General features: G+C 38.5%; 1 protein-coding gene across 3 annotated transcripts; it reads left to right on the forward strand.

Moving 5' to 3' along the window:
* The first annotated feature begins 1647 nt into the window (after window positions 1-1647).
* On the forward strand, window positions 1648-21777 carry LOC121376737 (BTB/POZ domain-containing protein 2-like). Of its 3 annotated transcripts, none has more exons than XM_041504503.1 (3): window positions 1648-1670; window positions 9514-9805; window positions 10195-11491. In XM_041504503.1, the coding sequence occupies exons 2-3, from the start codon at window positions 9549-9551 to the stop codon at window positions 11252-11254; spliced, it is 1317 nt and encodes a 438-aa protein (XP_041360437.1). In that variant the 5' UTR covers window positions 1648-1670; window positions 9514-9548; the 3' UTR covers window positions 11255-11491. The 3 variants fall into 3 exon arrangements, 2 of the variants coding, with proteins under 2 accessions (XP_041360437.1, XP_041360436.1); XR_005958517.1 differs by lacking the exons at window positions 1648-1670; window positions 10195-11491 and adding exons at window positions 4044-4106; window positions 21158-21777; XM_041504502.1 differs by lacking the exon at window positions 1648-1670 and adding an exon at window positions 4044-4106.
* The last annotated feature ends 651 nt before the right edge of the window (window positions 21778-22428 follow it).

Genomic DNA, 22428 nt, shown 5'->3' on the forward strand with positions numbered 1-22428 from the left:
ATGGCATTGTTTCTCTGCGGTTCACTGAGACGTGGCATGTCCTGGATTGTCAACTGTCGGCCAGATACAGAGGCCAGGCAAGCGAACACCCTGCACTTTTATACTGTCGGTATTCATGTTGCACGTGCAGACAACGCACGTGCAGTGGTGACATGGTTTGCACGTGGCTGCGTTTTTGCGAATATTCACATTTTGGAACTTTATTGTACAGTAGCTGCGTTTTATCGAATGTAACCGTGGGAATGTGTTTGGGACATGCAATGACCTTATATTCACGAAGAATGAACCAGCAGGAAACATAAAATCGGAGTTATAACCCATTTGTACCCTTTTGCGTTTCTTTTTTTGAAGAGTATATATTCACATGAGTAAATTTATGTATGCGATTAAACTTGTGCATGCTTTTGGAGTGTAACAAACACTCGGGTGACCAACATATATCTTCCACTAACAAGAGTACCGCTGAGTTACATGATATGCCCGTCAAAAGTAGGTCAGAGTGACCTAGTTATGTAATGTAACACACTGCCATCCAAATTTGTATTTGCATACTAGGTTTTATGATCTTCTAATATGAATTGATAATGAAGATATACTTCAGAAACAAAATGTTTATGGAGGGATATATGTACAGACAACGCAACACCATAATGTGACCCTATCTACATGTAAATGCCGACAGACATCTTGCCAGATTGTGTCGACCAGACTCCCCAGTGAAAGATCAAGTTAGGCTACATGCATGATAACATTGTATTTAACAGTCGAGAGCAGGTGTGCAAGAATTTATTTGGGGGTGAGAGGCAAGACTGGCGAGTGAAGTTTATAGGGGGGGGGGGGGGTCCAGTTGCTGCCCCGAAAAATAAATTGAAGAAAGAAAATTTACTTAAGCATGGAGAGGTTTCAATCCAGTTGCGGACCGAGAGGGGTGGGGTGGGGGGTCACGGGGGCAATGCGCCCCAATCTGACCTTTTTTCACTGTATTAAATTTTATAAAATCATACACACAATCATATATAGGCCTCAGATTACAGTTATCTTCCCATTTGGTTGTCCGGAAATTTGTTCGCGCAAGTAGTCTGCTGTTTGACTGTGATTATTTCATGGCAGACCGCTATGAAATGGCAACTGTTTGACTGGAGTTACAGGGGATAGCATGTAGTTTGTAAACATGCATAACTTGTTGACATTGAAGACTTTTGTGGTAATTATGACCCATGCAAAAGTTGTGTTTTTTGTGTAAAATGGGTGTACTCTGGTCAGGTTTAGAGGGTGTGTCTGTTTAAACCAATATGCTGGGAGAAAGAGCTGGACAACAGGGGTTGTCCTTTTCAGGGTATGTGTCCCCCAGGCAGGCAAAGGTACATACAAAAATCCACGGGCCTACTGATATTAATAAAAATGTTATAGCAACTAAGGCTATATAGAAAGATATAGCGTAATTAATTGTGGTCTCTGGCCATACATACATAGTGTGGGTTGCCCCCCCCCATATAAATACGCCAGTGTTTCGATCCCCCTCCCCCTGTAGTCAGCAGGTTTAATTTTATTGGAAAATGTTAACTGTATCGATAATAGGAAGTGATTTGGTCTAGTGGAACCTTGATTGGATTGCAGCACAAAAATAGAGTTACCTCCCATCGCAAACGAAACCGAAACTAGAACGACAGGTATGGTGATCGACATTTTACACAATTATTATTTGTAATTTTTTAATCGCTCGTTAACGTTCATATAATCAGCACTAGGTACATGTTAACAGTTAACTACAAGTGTTGAAGCCGAAGCAAATGTAAGTTTAGGACCGCCATCCGTCCATTGCAGTGGGTTTCTTTTTCGTTCAAAACCACGTTCGTTTGCGATAATTACAACATTTATCGGTAGTACTACAAGAATATAAGTAGTTGTAACTGGTACAAAATACATTGAAATAACTATGAAAAACACAGAAGTCATTTTAATTGCTAATTTTTTTTTTAGTCAGTGGCAAAGTTAGAAATTAAGCCGAGCCTGCCATTAGTCACTGAAAAATAGTGTTGTTGTCGTGACAAGTGTCTGTTTTTTAGTGCACGGGGCACATTAAGTCAATACCACTACGCCCTCTTTTTTTCTCACTAACTGTGACTAATGACTAATAACTAATGACTAATGACTAATAACTAACCAGCCCGTAGCCAGCATTTTGAGTCGGAGGGTTTGACTAGATGTTTGTCTAGGCCTTTTGGATATGAAGTTGCTTGAGTGTGCGAAACGCCCAAACATTGTATGGGGTTCCAGGGGCATACCTTCCAGGAAATTTTTTAATCTGGAACTTAAAAATGTACATTTTAAAACAATGATTTTTAACTATTTTATAGATCGTATTTTTGTTATTAATGTTATTTAAAAAAAAAAAAATCCAACATAATGAAATTCTAGCACACAACAGGAGTTAAAGGTATTGACCTGAGGTATATGTTAAATATTATCGGCAATTGCTTATTATAACCTTAGTAACTGTAAACAGAAAAGGTACGTGTACCTCAGAACTTTGATCAGTGCCTTTAATAATGAACATATTTATGAAAAACGAAACATTACGTTCATAAAAATTGTATCATCACCAATACGAGTATTGCGTAAGGTATTGCATTTTGTCACTGATGCATCATATCATCAAAATGGCATCTACTTGTTGGCCATAAAACATTTTGAAATACTTGGAAATTACCTTCAAGAAAGTACGCAACATTTTCTAATTGACCTTAATCCTACTGGACAAATCCAAGAGCACCAAAACCAACCCTCGTCCGCTACCGACCGTGGTCGGGCTGCTTGTGCTCCACTGCACATGCCAGAGCGGGCGACCCCCTCTCCCACCCAATTCAAAACTTTTCCTGTCCTGGACGGAGGAGCCGGCGAATGTCGACACCTGTGCATGGGGGGGGGGGGGGGGGGGTCGATGGGTTCGACCGATGACACATGGGGGGGGGGTAGATGGGTTCGACCGAACCCCCCCCCCCCGAAGTCGCTTTTTTTAATAATTTAATATATCTGACATTGATATCTGACATTATTATATTTACTCAACATAGAAATATATGCTCAATATCTCTGCAATCTATTTTGGACCCCCCCCCCCTTTTCAAAATCCTATGTATTGGAACCCCCCTTTTCAAAATCCTATGTACGCCCATGTGACAGGCGTGTGCTACAACAGCTTGTTCTGAATGTACACGTTAAAACCTATCACCTGACATGACCTAACAGGATTACTTTCTGTTGATAACCTTTTATTTCTAACTTGGTTGATAAATCAATGGAAGGTGAACTGCTGTCATTGTCATGTGATTATCGAATGCTTTTTTTTTTTTTTTTTTTTTTTTCAGTTTCGGGCATTTCCGGACGATTTGCCGGGTGCCCCATTTATTTTTCAAAATCCTACCTATTTACAATGAACCAGGTTCTCCTTGAATGTTAAAAATATTTATGTACATAAGAGTATTTGTGCTTGTATTATGATCAATAAATTGTTTAGTGCATGCTTGTGTTCTTGTTTTCTTTTACTTTCTTTAGTGTGTGTTGTTTAAAAGAGTAACTATTTACAAGAAATTAACCTAGTTTGCGGACCTGGCCCCCAAAGCTACAAGCCTAGTTTTTCTACATTTTGTGCATATTTAGCCATTAATTTTCATAATTGATATGTAATGTCGAAGGCGTCATTGCACGAGGCAATAACCCCTTCGAAACACCAGTGTTTTAAGAATTTTTCTCTTCTATTGGACCGTTCTAATGCGGCAAAGTATTCTGTTTTAACCCTTGAATAAACTAAATGTTTGAAAAGTGCCATTTCATTACATGGCTTATCACCCTCTAATAATTTACGTGTTGTCCAAATTACCCTTATTGCTTTACTCCAGAGAAAAATTCCCAATTGCGACGCATAATTACCAGGTTTATGTTTGATTCCAAAAATCATTGCGTATGGATTTAGTTTGAATTTCTTGCCAAAAAGTTTTTTGAAAATGCGTTCAATTTGTTTAATAAATAGTCTTGTTTTGTTGCAGTGAAAAAAGGCGTGCAAGACAAAGGCACTTCGGAGTGGACTCAATCTTCCAGCCATAGAGGTGTTTTCTAACTGCAATTACATTTCTAATCATTTTATAAATTAAATCAAAGTCGTGATTTTCAATTAATCCAGAATTTAGTGTTTGCCAAACATTTTTCCAGTTTATGTTTTCATTAAAAATGGTTAACCATTTGGTTTTAAATGATGCGTCTTTGTGAGTTCTTAATAACATAACTGTATATATGTCCCTAGTTGTCGCGACTGTCACGTCTTTTTTCGTATCACCTACGTTGATCCGAAAGATGGCGTCTAAGTCACCATCAAAGGGGTCTTCGTTTTTTAATGTCCACAGTAAAGGTCGCGGGAAGTTGTCCTGTAGGTCTTTTATTTGGCGATAAAATGCCGCGCTGGTCGAACAACCAGCGAAGTCCATAAAGTCCCATATGTCTTTGACTAAATTTAGTCTTTCACTACGTATATTTTTGTATTGTTTGTTACTTATCGTTGTGTTGTCATGTAACGGTTCGTACAAAATTTGTTGGTAGCTTTCTGTGTCACGTGTTATGTCAAGGTCTTCCCAAATTAATAGTATATCTTTGTAAATATTCGGCATTGATTTGAAGTTTGCATTATTATTTACAATTTTACATTTTAAAACGTGTCTATCAATATTTAAATTTTTATACTGGCCTAAAAAGTAGTCTGCTAGCGATTTCCAATTACCTTCACCTTCTAAACTCAAAAGTCTACTGACAAATTTAATTCTTTGTGCTTTAATTTTCAACCGAATATTTACAACTCCCAAACCACCTAACTCCTTAGGTAGTTGAATTTGCTCTTTTGATATAAAATGTTTTCTGTAGCTCCAGATAAAGTCAAAAATTATTTTATCAATTTGTTTAGCATATTTTTCCGGAAGTTCCAAAACGTTTGATAAATACCACAGGCCACTGGTGGCGAGTGAATTTACAGCAACTACTTTACCATGTAATGTTAATTTTCTGTTGCTCCATATATTTAAGATTGTTTTAATTTTTTGAATTTTTGGTATCCAGTTATCTGCCGAAACGTCTATATTTCCAAAATAAAAACCTAGTATTTTAATTTTGTCATTATTCCATCTTATATCAAGAGGAGTGTCTTTCTCATACGTAAGTTTCCCCATTAAGAAACCGTTGGTTTTCTGAAGATTAACCTTAGCTCCGGATGCACGTTCATAGATTTCTAAGGTTTTGAATAGTTGTTTAACTGAGAACACCATAAGCGTACAAGACGAGTGGGGGGAAGGGTCTCTGTATTATTATACCTGGCCGTTGAGAACACCATAAGCATACGAGACAAGTGTGTGGGGGGAGGGTCTCTCTATTATTATACCTGGCCGTTGAGAACACCATAAGCATACGAGACAAGTGTGGGGGGGGGGGGGGGGGGGGGGGTCTCTCTATTATTATACCTGGCCGTTGAGGACACCATAAGCGTACGAGACAAGTGTGAGGAAGGGTATCTGTATTATTATACCTGGCCGTTGAGAACACCATAAGCATACGAGACAAGTGTGGGGGGGGGGGGGGGGGGGGGGAGGGTCTCTCTATTATTATACCTGGCCGTTGAGAACACCATAAGCATACGAGACAAGTGGGGGGGGGGGGGGGAGGGTCTCTCTATTATTATACCTGGCCGTTGAGAACACCATAAGCATACGAGACAAGGGGGGGGGGGGGGGGGGGTCTCTGTATTATTATACCTGGCCGTTGAGAACACCATAAGCGTACGAGACGGAGTAGGCGTGGGGGTCAGGGGGTGGAGGTAGGTCGGGGGTGGGGTTAACTCTCTGAACACATTCTGGCAAAATGAGCTGGCCTGAAAACCTCACCACGTATTTCCATCATTCTACTCGCAATATTAGTTGTAATCTATGTAAAAATACAAACTGATTTGTTTAGAATTATATATAGCTTCTTGGTAGTAATGCAAATAATATAATGTGTTCCTGATTCGGACATTTTTGTTTCATTCGGGCAATAAAGACTCAGCCTTCCCCTCTCACTTCCTTCCGAAAGGGAGTCTGCATGCCTATTGTGACCCAAACTGTCAGGTATGAAAGTGTCATGAGTCTGTTTAAAATTACCTCTATAAATTGTGTGTGCATATTATTGACAGTATGATAATTGTTCAGTGGCTACGGTTTTGTTTTAGTCGGTGTAGTGATATTGAGCTGTAAAAACACACTCTTAGTCATTGGTATTTCTATTAAATAATAAACCTTAAATGAAAACCATACACTGGAATTTGTATCGATGATATGGCAGGCCTTTTCCCAGGATAATAGTGGGTTCAGATTAAGAGTAAAGTTTGTGTTATTTAACGACGCCGCTAGAGCACATTGATTTTTTATCTTATCATCGGCTATTGGACGTCAAACATATGGTCATTCTGACACTTTTTTTAGAGGAAACCCGCTGTCGCCACATAGGCTACTCTTTTTACGACAGGCAGCAAGGGATCTTTTATTTGCGCTTCCCACAGGCAGGATAGCACAAACCATGGCCTTTGTTGAACCAGTTATGGATCACTGGTCGGTGCAAGTGGTTTACACCTACCCATTGAGCCTTGCGGAGCACTCACTCAGGGTTTGGAGTCGGTATCTCGATTAAAAATCCCATGCCTCGACTGGGATCCGAACCCAGTACCTACCAGCCTGTAGACCGATGGCCTGCCACGACGCCACCGAGGCCGGTCAGATTAAGAGTCCAGAGTCTGACATGTCATATGTTAGGCCAAATTAGTTTGCAAAATTGACAAAGAAGGCACAAATTATGCAGGGGGTGGGGGTCCAGACTGTGGCAAATTTTGATGCGCATCTCTAATTAATATAATTAAATAAAGAAAATTCTACTCATTAAATTTGGTCGCTAGATTAGATCGGGTGGTCAAAAAGAAATTAGATAAGATCGGTGGCCTGACTTCGGATGGAGGAGGGGGGGTGGGGGGTGGGGGCGGAGTTGTAAATGGGCAGGATTTTGAAAATAGCAATTAGTAAAAAGGTTAATAGAATTTTTTTTTTTAAGTTACAAGCCAAAATTAAAAAGAATTGACTGCTCGGTCGAATATTTATATATAATTTGGAACATTTTAGAAGGACAGTCCAAAAATAAATAAGAGAAAGAAGAGAGGATCGGACTATGTAATAATATTTAAAAAAAGAAAGTTATTTCGACATAAACTTTTGAACGAAGATCTAAAAGTTGATGGTCCGATCTATATGTCCACGTGAGTGGCCTCGTTAAGGCCGTTATGGTGCACAGCTTGTAGGGACGAGATGGGTTGCATCCCGTCAAGAAAACCCCTAGATTGACAGTCGTGCTGAAATACAGATCTTGAGAAGCCGGATCCGTCTGAACGAGAGAGAGAGAGAGAATCAGACTAGGGTATAGTCCAGTCGTCATGGGTTGGTATAGTGGTACGGACGGGCCCGACTCCGGAGGATACGAGATGGTATCACAACAAAACAAAGTAAAGTCTAGAAAAGAGTAGTAGGGGCGCCAGTATCCTAAGTTAATTAAATAAATGTTTTGTTTACATTTTAATTTAATTTTCATGTGTACCACCGGACTTAAATTTTGATTGTCCAGGAATGAAAGTCTGGGTCGGACATGATATCCTGGCAGTCAGACCAGCATTCCTAAGAAATATAAGTCCTAGGACTTGCATTCCTAGTAATATTAGACCTAGGACATGCATACTGTCCGGGCGGACAACTGTTGTTATGGACTTGCATTCCGTTTACCTATGGACTTGCATTCCGTTTACCTATGGACTTGCATTCCGTTTACACCTGTCTGCAAGAATAGACTGTTTCTAAGTTTATAGATGTTCGAGTCATGCTACATGAAAATATATTTAAACAAAAACAAAATTGCATGAGAGGGATGAGGGTGGGTTCGATCTCCGAAACTATATAAATGTATCGATTGACCTATTTTACTTCCGTAAATTATGTGTGCCTATACATTCCAATACGGATACGGCCATTTGCGCGTGCATGACAACTATTCATTAATTACTAATGTTTGACATCCTATAGCCGATTATTAAATGAATAAATGTGCTATAGTGGTGTCGTTAAATAAACCAAACTTTACTGTCGTGAACAAATTAAGTATGCTCCACACGTACAGCCTGAAATAGAAATCGGTTTAGATTTGGGAGGTCAAAAAACCAAAGCTAACAGGAATAAAAACGACGTTGCACTGTCTTGTATGCGTTCGGGGATTTCGTGTTACTACATTGGGGTATTAATTTTGTTACTGTTCTAAGTTGTTTGTTTTCATTTGTTATTATGATTTTAGCCTGTTTGGGTCACCATACACACACACACCCTTTGTTATTATGATTTTAGCCTGTTTGGGTCACCATACACACACACACACCTTTGTTATTATGATTTTAGCCTGTTTGGGTCACCATACACACACACACACACCTTTGTTATTATGATTTTAGCCTGTTTGGGTCACCATACACACACACACCTTTGTTATTATGATTTTAGCCTGTTTGGGCCACCATACACACACACACCTTTGTTGTTATGATTTTAGCCTGTTTGCGTCACCATACACACACACACCTTTGTTGTTATGATTTTAGCCTGTTTGGGTCACCATACACACACACACCTTTGTTATTATGATTTTAGCCTGTTTGGGTCACCATACACACACACACACCTTTGTTATTATGATTTTAGCCTGTTTGGGTCACCATACACACACACACCTTTGTTATTATGATTTTAGCCTGTTTGGGCCACCATACACACACACACACCATACACACACACACGTTTAACTTGAACATGGGCACGTTAATAGCTGACTTTAAAAAAAGAAAAAAGAAGAAAAAAAAAATTATAATAATAACAGGGTGGTTGAAATTTTTATTCACAATTGTTTTACATTTGCCTGTGGTCGTAGTTTTAGAAGAATATTGGCACTGACGTGCTGTAGAAAAATCACGGTCGAAATTTTAGAGAAGTTTAATTTTAGAGAAATACGGTGCACTCGAGTGTTTTTGAAGAGACTCCTGAGTTTGCTACTATTAAAATATTTCTGGTTAATAAACTATTTTAACCACTAAAATTGCAAATTTTTGTATGTGTTTCTGTTCATCCTAATGTTTGTAAGTAGAGCAAACTGGATTTGAAACTGGATACGAAAAAAATAAAATAAAATAAAATGAAGTTTGATCCAGTTGGATCCCAAACACTGGGACGATCAGATGAGAAACAAAGCTAATATACAGCCACTGATCTTTTATGTAGAGAAATGTAATGAATAGGATATTTTAGTCATTAAAACGTCTCTTTTAGTCTGCAACATATTAACAATGGCAGCAAACTCGGGACAGTCCCTTTAATATTAAGATGCTCAGCCGTTACTCATAAATTGTTTTCTTTTATCTAGCTTGAGTGGTTGTGTCTGGAACTAATAAGAGAAACATGTCATCACAAAATACCACCACAGACTGGCAGTCAGGGAGAGACTTCGCAGAGACGAACCTGTACATGCTGGAACACGAGATCACCTGTGACGTCACGTTTAGAGTTGGGACCGAGCAGACGACAGTTCGTGCCCACAGGTTTATGTTAATCAGTCGCAGTCACGTGTTCTCCGCCATGCTTTGTGGTCCATTGGCTGAGACTGGTGAGATTGAAATCCCGGATGTTGATGGTGACAGTTTCAGTTTGTTTCTGAGGTGTGTGATTTAATCGTACCCGGTCTTTTCTAAAAAAAACATTTTTATAGAAAGTTGTATTTTCTCAGAATATTCATATCTGTACATCTTTATTGATGTGATCATTTGGTATAAGCCTACGAGATGGGGCGGGGGGTGGGGGGTGGGGGACAACTGCCCTCTTAGTGCTGGAGCAAAACCTCAAATTCGGGTAAAATGTGCTAAACTGAGACATTTTAAGCATGTATTTCCATCATTCTACCCTCAAAAATCAATTGTAATCAATGTAAAAATGCGTAGTGATTCGTTTGCAACCCTATATAGCTGTTTGGTAGTAATGCTAATACGAATACATGTTATCCAGACTCGGGCATTTTTGTTTAATTCGAGCAAAATTACATTCTTTTTAGATTTGTGTACACAAATGACGTCATTGTGGAACCCAACACAGTCATGCACTTGCTATACTTGGCTAAAAAGTACAACATTGTAAAATTACGAGATCAGTGTCTGATATTTCTGAATGCTGCCATGACAGTTGAAAATATGTTTGTCCTCCTGGAACAAGCGAAGATGTTTGACGAAAAGTGGCTCATTGAAAAAGTGATGGAATTTATCGATGAAAATGGAGCTTCACTTGTGAAATCACCAGGATTCTTAGACCTGTCCCGTGAGTCTGTCGTTGATATCATCAAGTCAGACGACCTTGAAATTGAGGAGGTTGATGTGTTTCATGTTGTGAACAACTGGGCTGAACATCAGTGTCAGAAACAAGCTATAGCAGTAACACCGGAAGCGAAACGTGAAGTACTTGGTCCAGTTATGGAACTAATTAGGTTTTCTGCTCTGCCTCTAGAGTTTATTGTTGACGTGGTCGATGCTAGTGGTTTGTTAACGCCAATCGAACAACTGGGTGTTCTACAACACTCCATCTGCCCTGACAAGAAACCTGGCTTATTTTGCACGAAAAAACGAATTACGAAATGTAAAACTGTATACAGATTTAAAACTGTGAGTCTGGGTATCTGGACACCAACTAACAAGACTGATGCCCTATCATTCAAATGCAACAAACCAATAAGACTTCGTGGGTTCATGCTGTATGGTCCAAAAAAAGAAGAATGTGGAAATTTTAACATTTGTACAAAACTGCTTGATACGGAAGGAAATGCCCTGTTAGAAATGGAAACTAAACCCTGTGTCGAGAAGACAAAAAACAAAATGTTTTCGGTGTATTTTCCAAACCCCGTGAACATTGGAGCAGACAAATTGTTTACTCTCGTGGTAAACCTAGGAGGGTCACAGACGTATTGGGGGAAGAATGACTCAACACAAGTGAATGTTGATGATTATATTTTTGATTTCTTTGATTCTGATCTGCGAGAGTTTGATAAACAGGTTTCATCAACACGCCAAATTCCAGCATTAATATTCTCTCAAAGCAAATTCCTGGAAATGGAATTAGCATAACAAGTGAACTATCAAAACTGGATAGTTAAGATATTGTAAAGAAGACAATTATGAATTCAGTACAGCTTAATGTAATATATTAGGCAGAAATGAACACCCACTGAAAAAAACAAGCAAAAACAAAAACATGGGTCCGACGGATCTGTGAAGTATGCTTGATATTACTCTGTTACCATGGTTTGTAACTTGCGGATATAAGTAAATGCTTTGATAATAAATGAAGGACTAGCATCTGAAGGAAAGTGAGAATGTTTTGTTTAAAGACTCGCACAACTAATTTATTTTACGGTTATCGCGTCAGACATATTGGTATGAATAACACAGATAATGATAGAGGAAACAGTTTGTTTAACGACATCACTAGAGCACATTGATTTATTAATTATGGGCTATTGGATGTCAAACATTTGGTAATTTTGACATAGACTTCGAGAGGAAACCCGCTACATTTTTCCATTAGTAGCAAAGGATTTTTATATGCACCCTCCCACAGACAGGATAGCACATACCACGGCCTTTGATATACCAGTCGTGATGTACTGTCTGGAACGAGAAATAGCTCAATGTAAAACCCACTGTCGTCACTACATGTGCTACTCGTTTTGGATTGGCCGCAAGACATCTTTTATATCCACCATCCCACAGACAGGGTAGTATATACCATGTCGTTTGGCACGCCAGAGAAGGCTGGATGAAGAAATGGCGCATCAGGTGAACTCTTTACACTCGGCATATGGTAAAGATTGGTCATAGCACGGACTTATCATTCAGTCACAAATAGGGGTGACTATTGGGGTTAGTTTTAGTATTGTGATAGTTAAAATACTATTGTGATAGTATTGCAATAGTGATAGTACTATTGCAATAGTATTGCAATAGTATTGAGAATTCTTAAATCGCTCGATTATAGTACTATTAATAGATATTTCGCAAAACTATTTACTTCAGTCTCCCAGTATGTATGTGCGTGCGTGCGTTTGTGTGTGCGTATGTACGTATGTTTGTGTGTTTGTCTGTGTTTGAACTTGGAATATTTGTAATAATGTCACTAGGTAGTGTAATCCTATTTAATACATTTATAATATAAAGACAACACATTGTTGTTGTTATGCTTTCACTGTGCATACTATCGATATTTGAGCAAGCAATTGCGATAGTTATCGATAGCTGAATTAACTATCGATACATTGCTATCGAGGCACTGACTATCGCAACATATCGATAGTTCGATGTATTGTTACACCACTAGTCACAAACAGGATTACCATTGTCTCAAATAAAACATCACCATTAATCATTTAATATGTTTATTTATTCAAAAGTGTAATTGTAAATAATGTTAGAACCGGTAATTTGGCTACATTTATCACATAAGAACGAATGTCGAATATTACCTTAGGCTGTCCTGCAAACCTGGATTGATATTACCCAAAGTAATGTGTATATTACAGATGTCAAAAAAGAAACGCATAGGCGAAATATTCATGTAATTATCTCTTTATTACAAAGCGGCATAAATTCGTTATTTATGATCGTATCAAAGTCAAATGTGACATGAGTATGTGACAATGTTCGTGCTATGGACTGACGGCAGTGGAGGTGTTTTCATCACCAAGCAGTGTCGCACGAGGGCGCTGAAATCAGTACCTTGTGTGGCCACCAGCAACAGCGACATCTCCTTGGCATAGACTGAATGAGTCTCTGAATCCGGGCACGTGGAATCCTGGCACATTCTTCCTGCAGTGCATGTGACAGTTGCGGAAGTGTCTGAGGCTCCGGGTCACGCTGGCGTACACGTCTGTCCAGTTCGTCCCATAGATGTTCAATGTGGTTGAGACCTGGCGATCTTGATGGCCATGGCAGCACATTAATGTTCTCATTCTGTAGGAAATCCATTGTTACACGTACCGTATGCGGCCTGGAATTGTCCTGCTGAAAGAGTTCTCTCTGTCGATCCAAAATGGGAAGCATGTGACGGCGAAGAATGTCATCCCGGTAGCGTACAGTTGTCAGGTTTGTACGAACACAAATTCACTTCTGCTGGTGTATGAGATGGCTCCCCACATCATGACACTCCCTCCACCGAATCTGTCAACTTGGGCGACGCAGTTGTTGGCAAAACGTTCATTGTGGCGTCTGTAAACACGTTGTCGTCCATCACGTCGCTGTAGAAGGAAACGTGACTCGTCGCTGAACCATACTCGCTGCCAGTTTCCCAAGTTCCACCCCTGTACATTCGTGCACCAGCGAATACGTAAATGTTGATGTTGACGTCGCAGAACGGGGCCAACATACGGTCTCCTAGCCCGTAAACCAGCTTCTCGAATTCGGTTCCGAATGGTTTGTGCAGACACCCTTCTCAAACCAGGTATACGTCCAGCAGTGTTCGTTGCTGTGGCAGTTCGATGACGCAAGTGCAGAACCCGGATGTAGCGATCTTGTGCTGCAGTTGTCATGCCAGGTTTTCCACTTCTGGGCCGGTCTTCAGCTGGTTGAAACTGCTGGAACCTGTCCCAGAGACGCGAAATGGTGCTCTGATGGACGTTCATATGGCGTGCGACTGCTGACTGCGATTCATCTAACTGGAGGCGGCCTGTTGCAATGTTTCGATTCGGCAGGCTTAGTCTTGGCATCTTGTAACTCGTCTACGTCGAAATGGAAATGAGGCATCATTGCGAGCATTGCAGCTTTAAATACCCATCACTACCCCAATCTTTTCCCCGAGTTTCACGTGCATTCGCCAAAATCTGACCATTTCACGCCGATTTCCTGCAATTGTCGCACAACGTGCCACAACGTACGTTAAATTTATTTTAGGGTGCATTTGGGCATGCTGTCCCATTCCAGGAACATTAACAAACATGGTCATTCAGCAACATTGTACGAAAAAAACCCTATATTTTGTAAAATCAAACACTTTTCTTCTATCACCTATGCGTTTCGTTTTGTCAGAGTATATTTAGAACCATCTGAACCTGGCAAATGGAGACACAACATAATATATCATTTATATAATACATTTATATGATACGTTGCATTGAGAGAAAATTGTATTAAATACCATTACCGAAAACATTTTATGAATTGATTGTATATATATTTTCTCTGAACTGCATTTAGGGCCTAAAAGGGGACAGTTAAGCCCATTGAAATTTTAAATCATCTACTTCGACAAATGCTATAACGAAATAGTCTTGATATATGTAAGGTTCATTGGAAGCTTTATCAAAGTATCCTCTGTTGGTGCCTTGGGTCAGGTGAAGTGTAATTTATTCAACACTACCGTTTTCAACTAAATATTGGTGCGGAAACATCCTGGACCAATGGAGAAACAAAATCAAGAATTTAGTCATTCTGCACCCCCTACCCCCCCCCCCCCCCACCCCCACCTACCACCACCACCAACAACCCCACCCCCACCCAACCCCAGGGAAATGGATGTCGACTATGAAGGAGGTGGAACTCGTGGGGAGGAGGATAGGGTGGCGCGAAAGTCTTGAAGCTCGTGATTAGGGGGGGGGGGTGTCCACCCCAGAACAGTTTAGAATATTGATACCCACCCCCCACCCCCCACACCCCACCCCACACCCGTTAGCGCTATCCAGGCGTGTCTTTTGCGGCTTTCAAAGGAGTTTTAAAATCAATAATTTGGTTTCATTACTAACAGTCATTTGATCCTGCCCGTGAAATAAACTGCAGACATGGTGGGGTTTTTTTTAAAATTTCAAATCAACAAATGCCCTACACACTTCGGTTTCAGATTTACGGTGAATTTGTACCACATTCCTCGATCTTCTACATGAATAAATCTGAAATATGTGCTCTATAGTTGAAGTAGTTTTGAGAAATGGTTATTTTGCAAACTATGGTATATGTTACATTTAGCTCCAAAATTTCCACCATCATATTTATCGTATGTTTTGCATTATCCTAGCAAATAATGTACATATTAATCTGACACTTTGTATGGGCACCAATAGTTTATAAAGGTCTGATACAAGTAGCAGACTGGTAGTTTTCAGTAGTCATACTTTCAGTAGTCATAGTCATACTGAATGCTTGAAAACAACGGAAAAATCTTTTAGATTCCATTTTATCTTTTGCGCAGCCATTTTTGAGACACAATACATTGTCTTATATTCTTCACACACATTTGACTTTTTTCTTTTTAAGTCCACCCTAATTGTTGTATAAATCTTAAATATTACAACTATGTGACGATTAATTATGGAACAACATCCTTCTGAAATCGAAATTTCTTGTTTTGGGGAGAGCCTTTTCAATGAAAAAAACAACAAATAAAACGATGTAGGTATACTGTTAAAATCCCAAAACTTTCCCATTTTATAGTTACTGGTATGTAGTTTACGCAATTTCATTATCCACATAGAAGTCTTTCTTACCAGATTTATTTTATAATTATGCATGATTTTAGCATTCTCAGAGCATGGGGGTGGTATTGACAGGGAAAACAGTTCCAATGTGTGTAATATGGAATGTAAGGCAGTGTTTTATTGTCTCAAGAATGGCTGATCGTAAGATAAAAATGTCATTTTAAAGACTGTTCAGCAGTTATCACTAAGTATTCAGTCTAACTACTGCTATAAGTGTCTTAATACTCATGCAAAATTTCATATCTCTTTGTACATTATTTCCTGAGATAATGAGACTTGAAATATAGCACAAAAATGACGGTGGCCATTTTCGAGCAAAATATAACACCTACCAGTGCCACGGCTAGCAAATTAATCATTTCTCATAGTACTTGGAATACAGAACCCAGATTTCGGATTTATTCATGTGGATATTAGGAATATTTGGTACAAATTTCATGTAAATCTGAGACTGAAGTGCATGGGCAATCCTACATATTTGTTGATTTGAAATGGATTCACCGTACAAATAGTCCTGCAGCGGAGGCTGAAAAAGAGCCTTAGTTTTTTAGTAACCGGGGCCGGAAGTATAACATGTGTCACTATAGCCTCTATTAGAAACATACTTATCTGCTCTTGATTTGCATAGCGCTAAGCGGTTCCAGTCAGCCACGAATTTATTTCCGGCGTGTTCACGCTCCAGTCGGTTGCAACAAAGGCCCCTTGTTACTACTGAATTATGGAGTAGTTGTCGACTTGTTCTTTTATGTTTTGACGTTAATAAAGTTTTCTATTACTATTATTGTTTGTCACATTGTGTGCAGTCTCCTTCTTTTACAGAAAAGAAAATGTACAATATGTTTTGTGCTCAATAGAAATACTTACGAACACGTCTTGGGGAGACCAAGAAAAAGGGCTCATTGATGATTGACTCGTTAAAACGGCATCTTATTAAAGTTTTGATATTTGCAAGTAATATGCATGTGTTTGTATATATATATTACTGTGTACGAACGGAAGTGTACATTAATCTGGCTAAATGACTAGCTGCGATTTTCTGTACCGCTAGCTGCATTATTAACTACGACCTATGCAGTAGTTAATAATGAAACTAATGATACAGAAATTTACTTCCTCGCCTAACGATAAGGTTTCTACTGTCTGACTCGGTAACAAAGACAGTTTCGGGAGCAAACATGCACATATTTTTCAGTGGAATATAAGTATTTTAACGTTTACCCTAACAGATGGCTGTATTAAATGCTAGTTTATTAAAAACCATTAATGGAAGCCCGCCCCCTGATATTATTTAGCTCGTCTCTGTAGAAGCTGAAATATTAATTTCGAAAATTTCCGTAAATATGTTTTGGCCTAAAATGGTACATATGTTACACGAATGATATTGCAAGGCGTCGTTATGGGTATATTTAATTGAGAACAAGTCTATCATGTAAGTAATTGTGGCGCGCTGTTTTGTTGACTCACAAACTACGACTGTTATAGGACGACTTGAGCAAAGAGAGCGAAACAAAACATGTGCAGACAAGAGCTGCCAAACGATGGACGCTTTTCTTACAAAAAAGAAAAAAGGTATAATATAACTGGTCAATAAAATAAATACGTTTACGAAATATCTTGATCAACTACGATCACCCAAAAAATAAATAAATGTCAGTTAAATATGACTACTGTTGCGTTGGACGAATTGATTTTTATATTGCGTGTTGTTTAGAGATGAATTTATTTAACAGATGACACTGCCGAATGCGTTCTCAACTCAAACCGTGTTTGGCATGTGATTGGTATCGGTACCGTAAATATGTTTAACATGTACATTTCTTTCCGTCTCGAATAAAGTCATTGGTGGAATTCGATTGCAATACCCTTGTCGAATTAACAATCAAGGAGGAGCAACTGGCGTAAATATTCACAAAAGCGATTCCGATGCCCTCAATACACCAAATAGAAAACGAAAGCTATGCCCAGTACCAAAATTTAAACACACTGATGGGGGTTTTGTTGCTGTTTTTTCTTTTACCACACGTGCTTTTAGTTATTCAATTGTTTATTTTCTAGATTCCTGTTTTTACAAACTATGAATCCTTGTCTGTTAATGATAACATTATACTCGTCATACAGCCCCTCACAGGCGTACGGGCTCCAATTTTTCACGGGGGGGGGGGGGGGGGGCTGAAATTTGCCCGAATTTAGAGGGTTTTTTTTTTTTTTTAAATGCCCGAATCTCGATAACGTTTATTCACATTTGCATTAAGCACTACCAAACACCAAACAGGGTTACAAACGAACCACTACGCATTTTGCATGGATTACAATTAAAAAGTATTAAAGTACAAAATAGAAATGTAATGTTTCACAGTGTAACTAGTTCTGTTCACTTATATGCTGGTCTTAGAAACAAATATGCGTCTCGCCCCTTGCTACTGCCAAATCTGTCAATGATCGTATCCATATTTTGAGCGATCGCTCTGTTATGAGTGCGACACTGCTCGGTCGTACCTGGCTAATAGTCGAGCACAGGTAGGTTTTCACAACGTTTCACACATTTAATGCAGCTAAAGTTTACTGCTGCTCTTGAAGTATTATAAAAAAAATTACGCGCTACAACCTCAAAATACCTGAAATAAAATATTAAAAACCCATCACAAATAGCTCCAGAATGCACCTCTGAGCATCTACATTTTAATTTTCTTTCAGGGAAGCATGCCACCGATCCCCCTAGACTTCTCGCGCCCGTATAAATATAAATTTAGTTCCACCCAATATCTTAACGCACCTCCCATATATGGCTGGCTACGGGCCTGATACATACACACATACACATACATACATGCATATGCATGTATATAAAGGTGTGCCCCCACTTTTTGGCACCTTCCTACGCCACATATATATCTATATCTATATCTATCTATGTGTATATATCTATATCTATATCCATATCTATCTATGTATCTATATCTATGTATGTGTATATATCTATATCTATATCCATATCTATCTATGTATCTATATATATATATATATATATATATATATATATATATATATATATATATATATATATATATATGTGTGTGTGTGTGTGTGTATGTGTGTATGTGTGTCTCTGTGTGTGCGTGCGTGCGTGCGTGCGTGCGTGCGCCCGCCCCTCTCCCGCCTTGCCACTTTCCTATGCCACTGGTATATGTACATAGATAAAACTTTTTTTTTGTATTCCTAAAACAATATTTTCTATGTTCTCAGGTTGGGAATTACTAAAACAGTTCAACTTTCTTCATCATTATGCAGTATACTTAGCGTTTCCATAACCCCATAAAGAGCCCAGAGTGTTGTAGCCAGTTAGGTAGTTTACAGAAGCCATGATACAATGCTATTTTCTCTTTAGCTGGCCATACAGAACATGTACTGGTGTATACCAGGTATGACTGGCATATCGTCCTCCATTACATGTGAGGAGATAAACAAGTGTGGTTTTTTCACTCTAATTATTTACTACGAAAATACAAGTATTTTCTAACTATACTACGATAATTTACAAAAAAATCAATACGAGAACATCACTGTATGAACTGCTTATTACAATGTGCTGGGTATACTTTTCATGAACTAGATATGTTCCCGGTTCAGAAAATATATGATACAAAAATATACCTTTCCTGACACGTTTTTATTTTAATTTTTTCTGGCTCTGGCCCCCTGACTGGCTAATTCCTAATGTTTTAGCCATTTAATTGTGTAAATATGCAATTGTATCCATCATTCTATTTTCGTGGCAACTGAAAGCTTTCTCAGTGTTCCTTATTAAAACAAAAATCAAATATGTTCAATGGTTATGCTATTTTGCTCTTTGTTGGGTTACTCAAAAATATGAATCAGTAAATGTTAATCACATACAAAATATTTAGATTTTTTATTAAAAGAAAACAAAATATATCAATAACCATATAGTCCAGTAGCTTAGTGACATATTTGGATGATATGGGGACAGACCGGATAAAAGCACTATTTATTATATTTGGATGATATGGGGACAGACCGGATAAAAACACTATTTATTATATTTGGATGATATGGGGACAGACCGGATAAAAGCACTATTTATTCTATTTTTTGCTGTTTCTGCAGGTCCTATGATTAGATTTTGTCCTGTGAGCTAAGTGCTTTGGGACAAACTATATCTTGATTTCAAGATAGCCGCCATTTACGAGATGGTTTTGTCGATATTTTGAGTTCTAAATGCTGTCAGACCACAATTCAAACTGCTATATCCATATATTTTATTAATGTGTGTGATGTATCCGTGATATATTTAAAAAACTGTATCTTGATTTTAAGATGACCGTCATTTATGAGATGGTTATTTAATATAATGAGTTCTAAATGCTCCCAGACCGCAATTCAAACAGTTATATCCATATTTTATTAATATCTGTGATGTATCTGACAAGCTTGATCTTGACTTCTTGATTTCCGCCATTTACGAGACGTTTTTTAAATAATAAAATGAGTTCTAAATGCTCTTAGATCACAATTCAAACTGCTATATCCATATGTTATCAATATCTGTGATGTATCTGTAATGTATCTGGCAAATATGATCTTGATTTCAAGATGGCCGCCATTTATGAGACGGCCTTTGTCGGTATCTTGAGTTCTAAATCCTCTAAAACTACAATTAAAACTGCTATACACAGATTTTATCATCTGTGAATATGCCAACTTAGCATTCTTAATTAAATGTAAAGTTACATTTTAATGTAGCTGTCATCTTGAATTTGATAAATGGTCCATTAAAACAATTTCAATATACATAGGTTGGAACCCAATTTTTAAAAATCACTCCTATATCTCAGTTATACTGTATTACAAGCTGGATTAATAAAAACAATAATTACATTTGTTAAAATGTTTTATATCAGATATGAATTGTTCATCAGCTTATTAATAATACTAATAAAATACGCATAGATAAAGAATAAATATAATGTCTTCAATAGCGAAATATCAACACATTTCACTAAATCATAATGGAAAAGATGAAAATAAAGTGTGAAGTATTTGAATTTTGAACTCTTTATTTATTTTAAATTTACATGTAGAGATATTTTATCAATTTTATTTTGAGACTAGTTGTCTAGCTAGCATTTTTGGAAAGGTCACTGCAAAAGCCAAAATGATAAAGCATGTAATGAATGTACAATAGATGGACAAAATCCTACAACAGCATTTCATACACCAATCTTTTATATGCATCACGATCGATCTCCGTCGGTGGTCCCATTGGGCTGTTTCTCGTTCCAGCCAGTGCTCCACAAGTGGTGTAACAAAGGCCGTGGTATGTGCTATCCTGTCTGTGGGATGGTGCATATAAAAGATCCCTTGCTGTTAATCGGAAAGAGTAGCCCATGTGTGGTCCTTAACCATATGTCTGACGCCATATAATCGTAAATAAAATGTGTTGAGTGCGTCGTTAAATAAAACACTTCCTTCTTTCCTTCCTTCATTCCAGACAGGATAGTACACCAGTTGTGAGTCACAAGATGTAGCGCAATGGGCCCACCAACGGGAATCGATCCTAGACCGACAGCGCATCATGCGAAAGCTTTACCACTGGGCTACGGTCCGCCCCACCAGTGTGTTTTGTGCGTGCGTGCGTGCGTGCGTGCGTGCGTGTGTGTGTGTGATATGGAATGGAAAGGATTCCATTACATTTCTTTGACCAAATATATCGTTTCTAGTTCTTTGGAGATGCTGACACTCCACTAAAATGTGGCGTACCGTTAGAAAACACTGACAGTGCTCACACTGAGGTGGAGGATCTTTCTTCAAGATATATGAATGGGTCAAGTAGGAATGACCGATGCGAGCACGACATAAAACTACACTATTTCATCCTTCCTGCACTGCCTTTAGGAGGACTGCCACTCTCCCGGGACTGGCTTGACAGCACGAAGCTTGGTCGCAACCGCACCATTCCAATCATTTCGCCACGTTGAAAAGATAAATTGGTTAATGCTATGCTAAAATCAGTATATAGCACTCCAACCCTAACATGAGGCAAATCCAAAGCAGATTTGGCAGCTGAATCTGCTTTTTCATTACCCCTGATTTCCTTATTGACAATGGATAAAAAGATGCACTTTCGTATCACCAATCCAAATAAGGGATGGTCCAGCTTCATGTTGCTTAAAGCTTGCAGACACGAAAGTGAATCTGTGAAAATAATAAATTTGGATGCACTAGAATCCTTTATTTCTTCCAAAGCTTTAAAGACTGCTCAAACTTCAACACAAAACTTTGATGTTGAGTCAGGCTGTCTTGTGGAAAGTATTGTGTGTGATGGAAAAACTGCAGCACAAGCCACGTAATTCCCATCCCGTGATCCGTCTGTGTAAACAGGAATATAATCACGGTACCAGTCTTGGATTGCCATGAAAAATTGTTTATATACAACCACATCTGTACGATCAAACACAATTTTAGGAGATGTAATACACCAAGGTGGTAAAACAAAATATGAACGAGTTTCCAAAGTGTCTGCTAAATCAATGTTGAAAATGTACAACAAAAAAACCCCGTTGAATGCGAAGAACAAATGTACGAATAGCATTTGGCCTTGCATCAAACAACTCCATACATTTGCTATCAAATACCGCATTTTGTGTAGGATGTTTCGGTAATGATTTAAAGTTACAGTCTCTGGTTACCATATTATAACATCATGTACAAATATGAAATACAAGCTCAAATGCACTTTTCAAAAACTCGTGTGTGTTCGCT

This window comes from Gigantopelta aegis, chromosome 7 (genome assembly GCF_016097555.1).
Source record: "Gigantopelta aegis isolate Gae_Host chromosome 7, Gae_host_genome, whole genome shotgun sequence".
NCBI classification, from domain to species: Eukaryota; Metazoa; Mollusca; class Gastropoda; order Neomphalida; family Peltospiridae; genus Gigantopelta; species Gigantopelta aegis.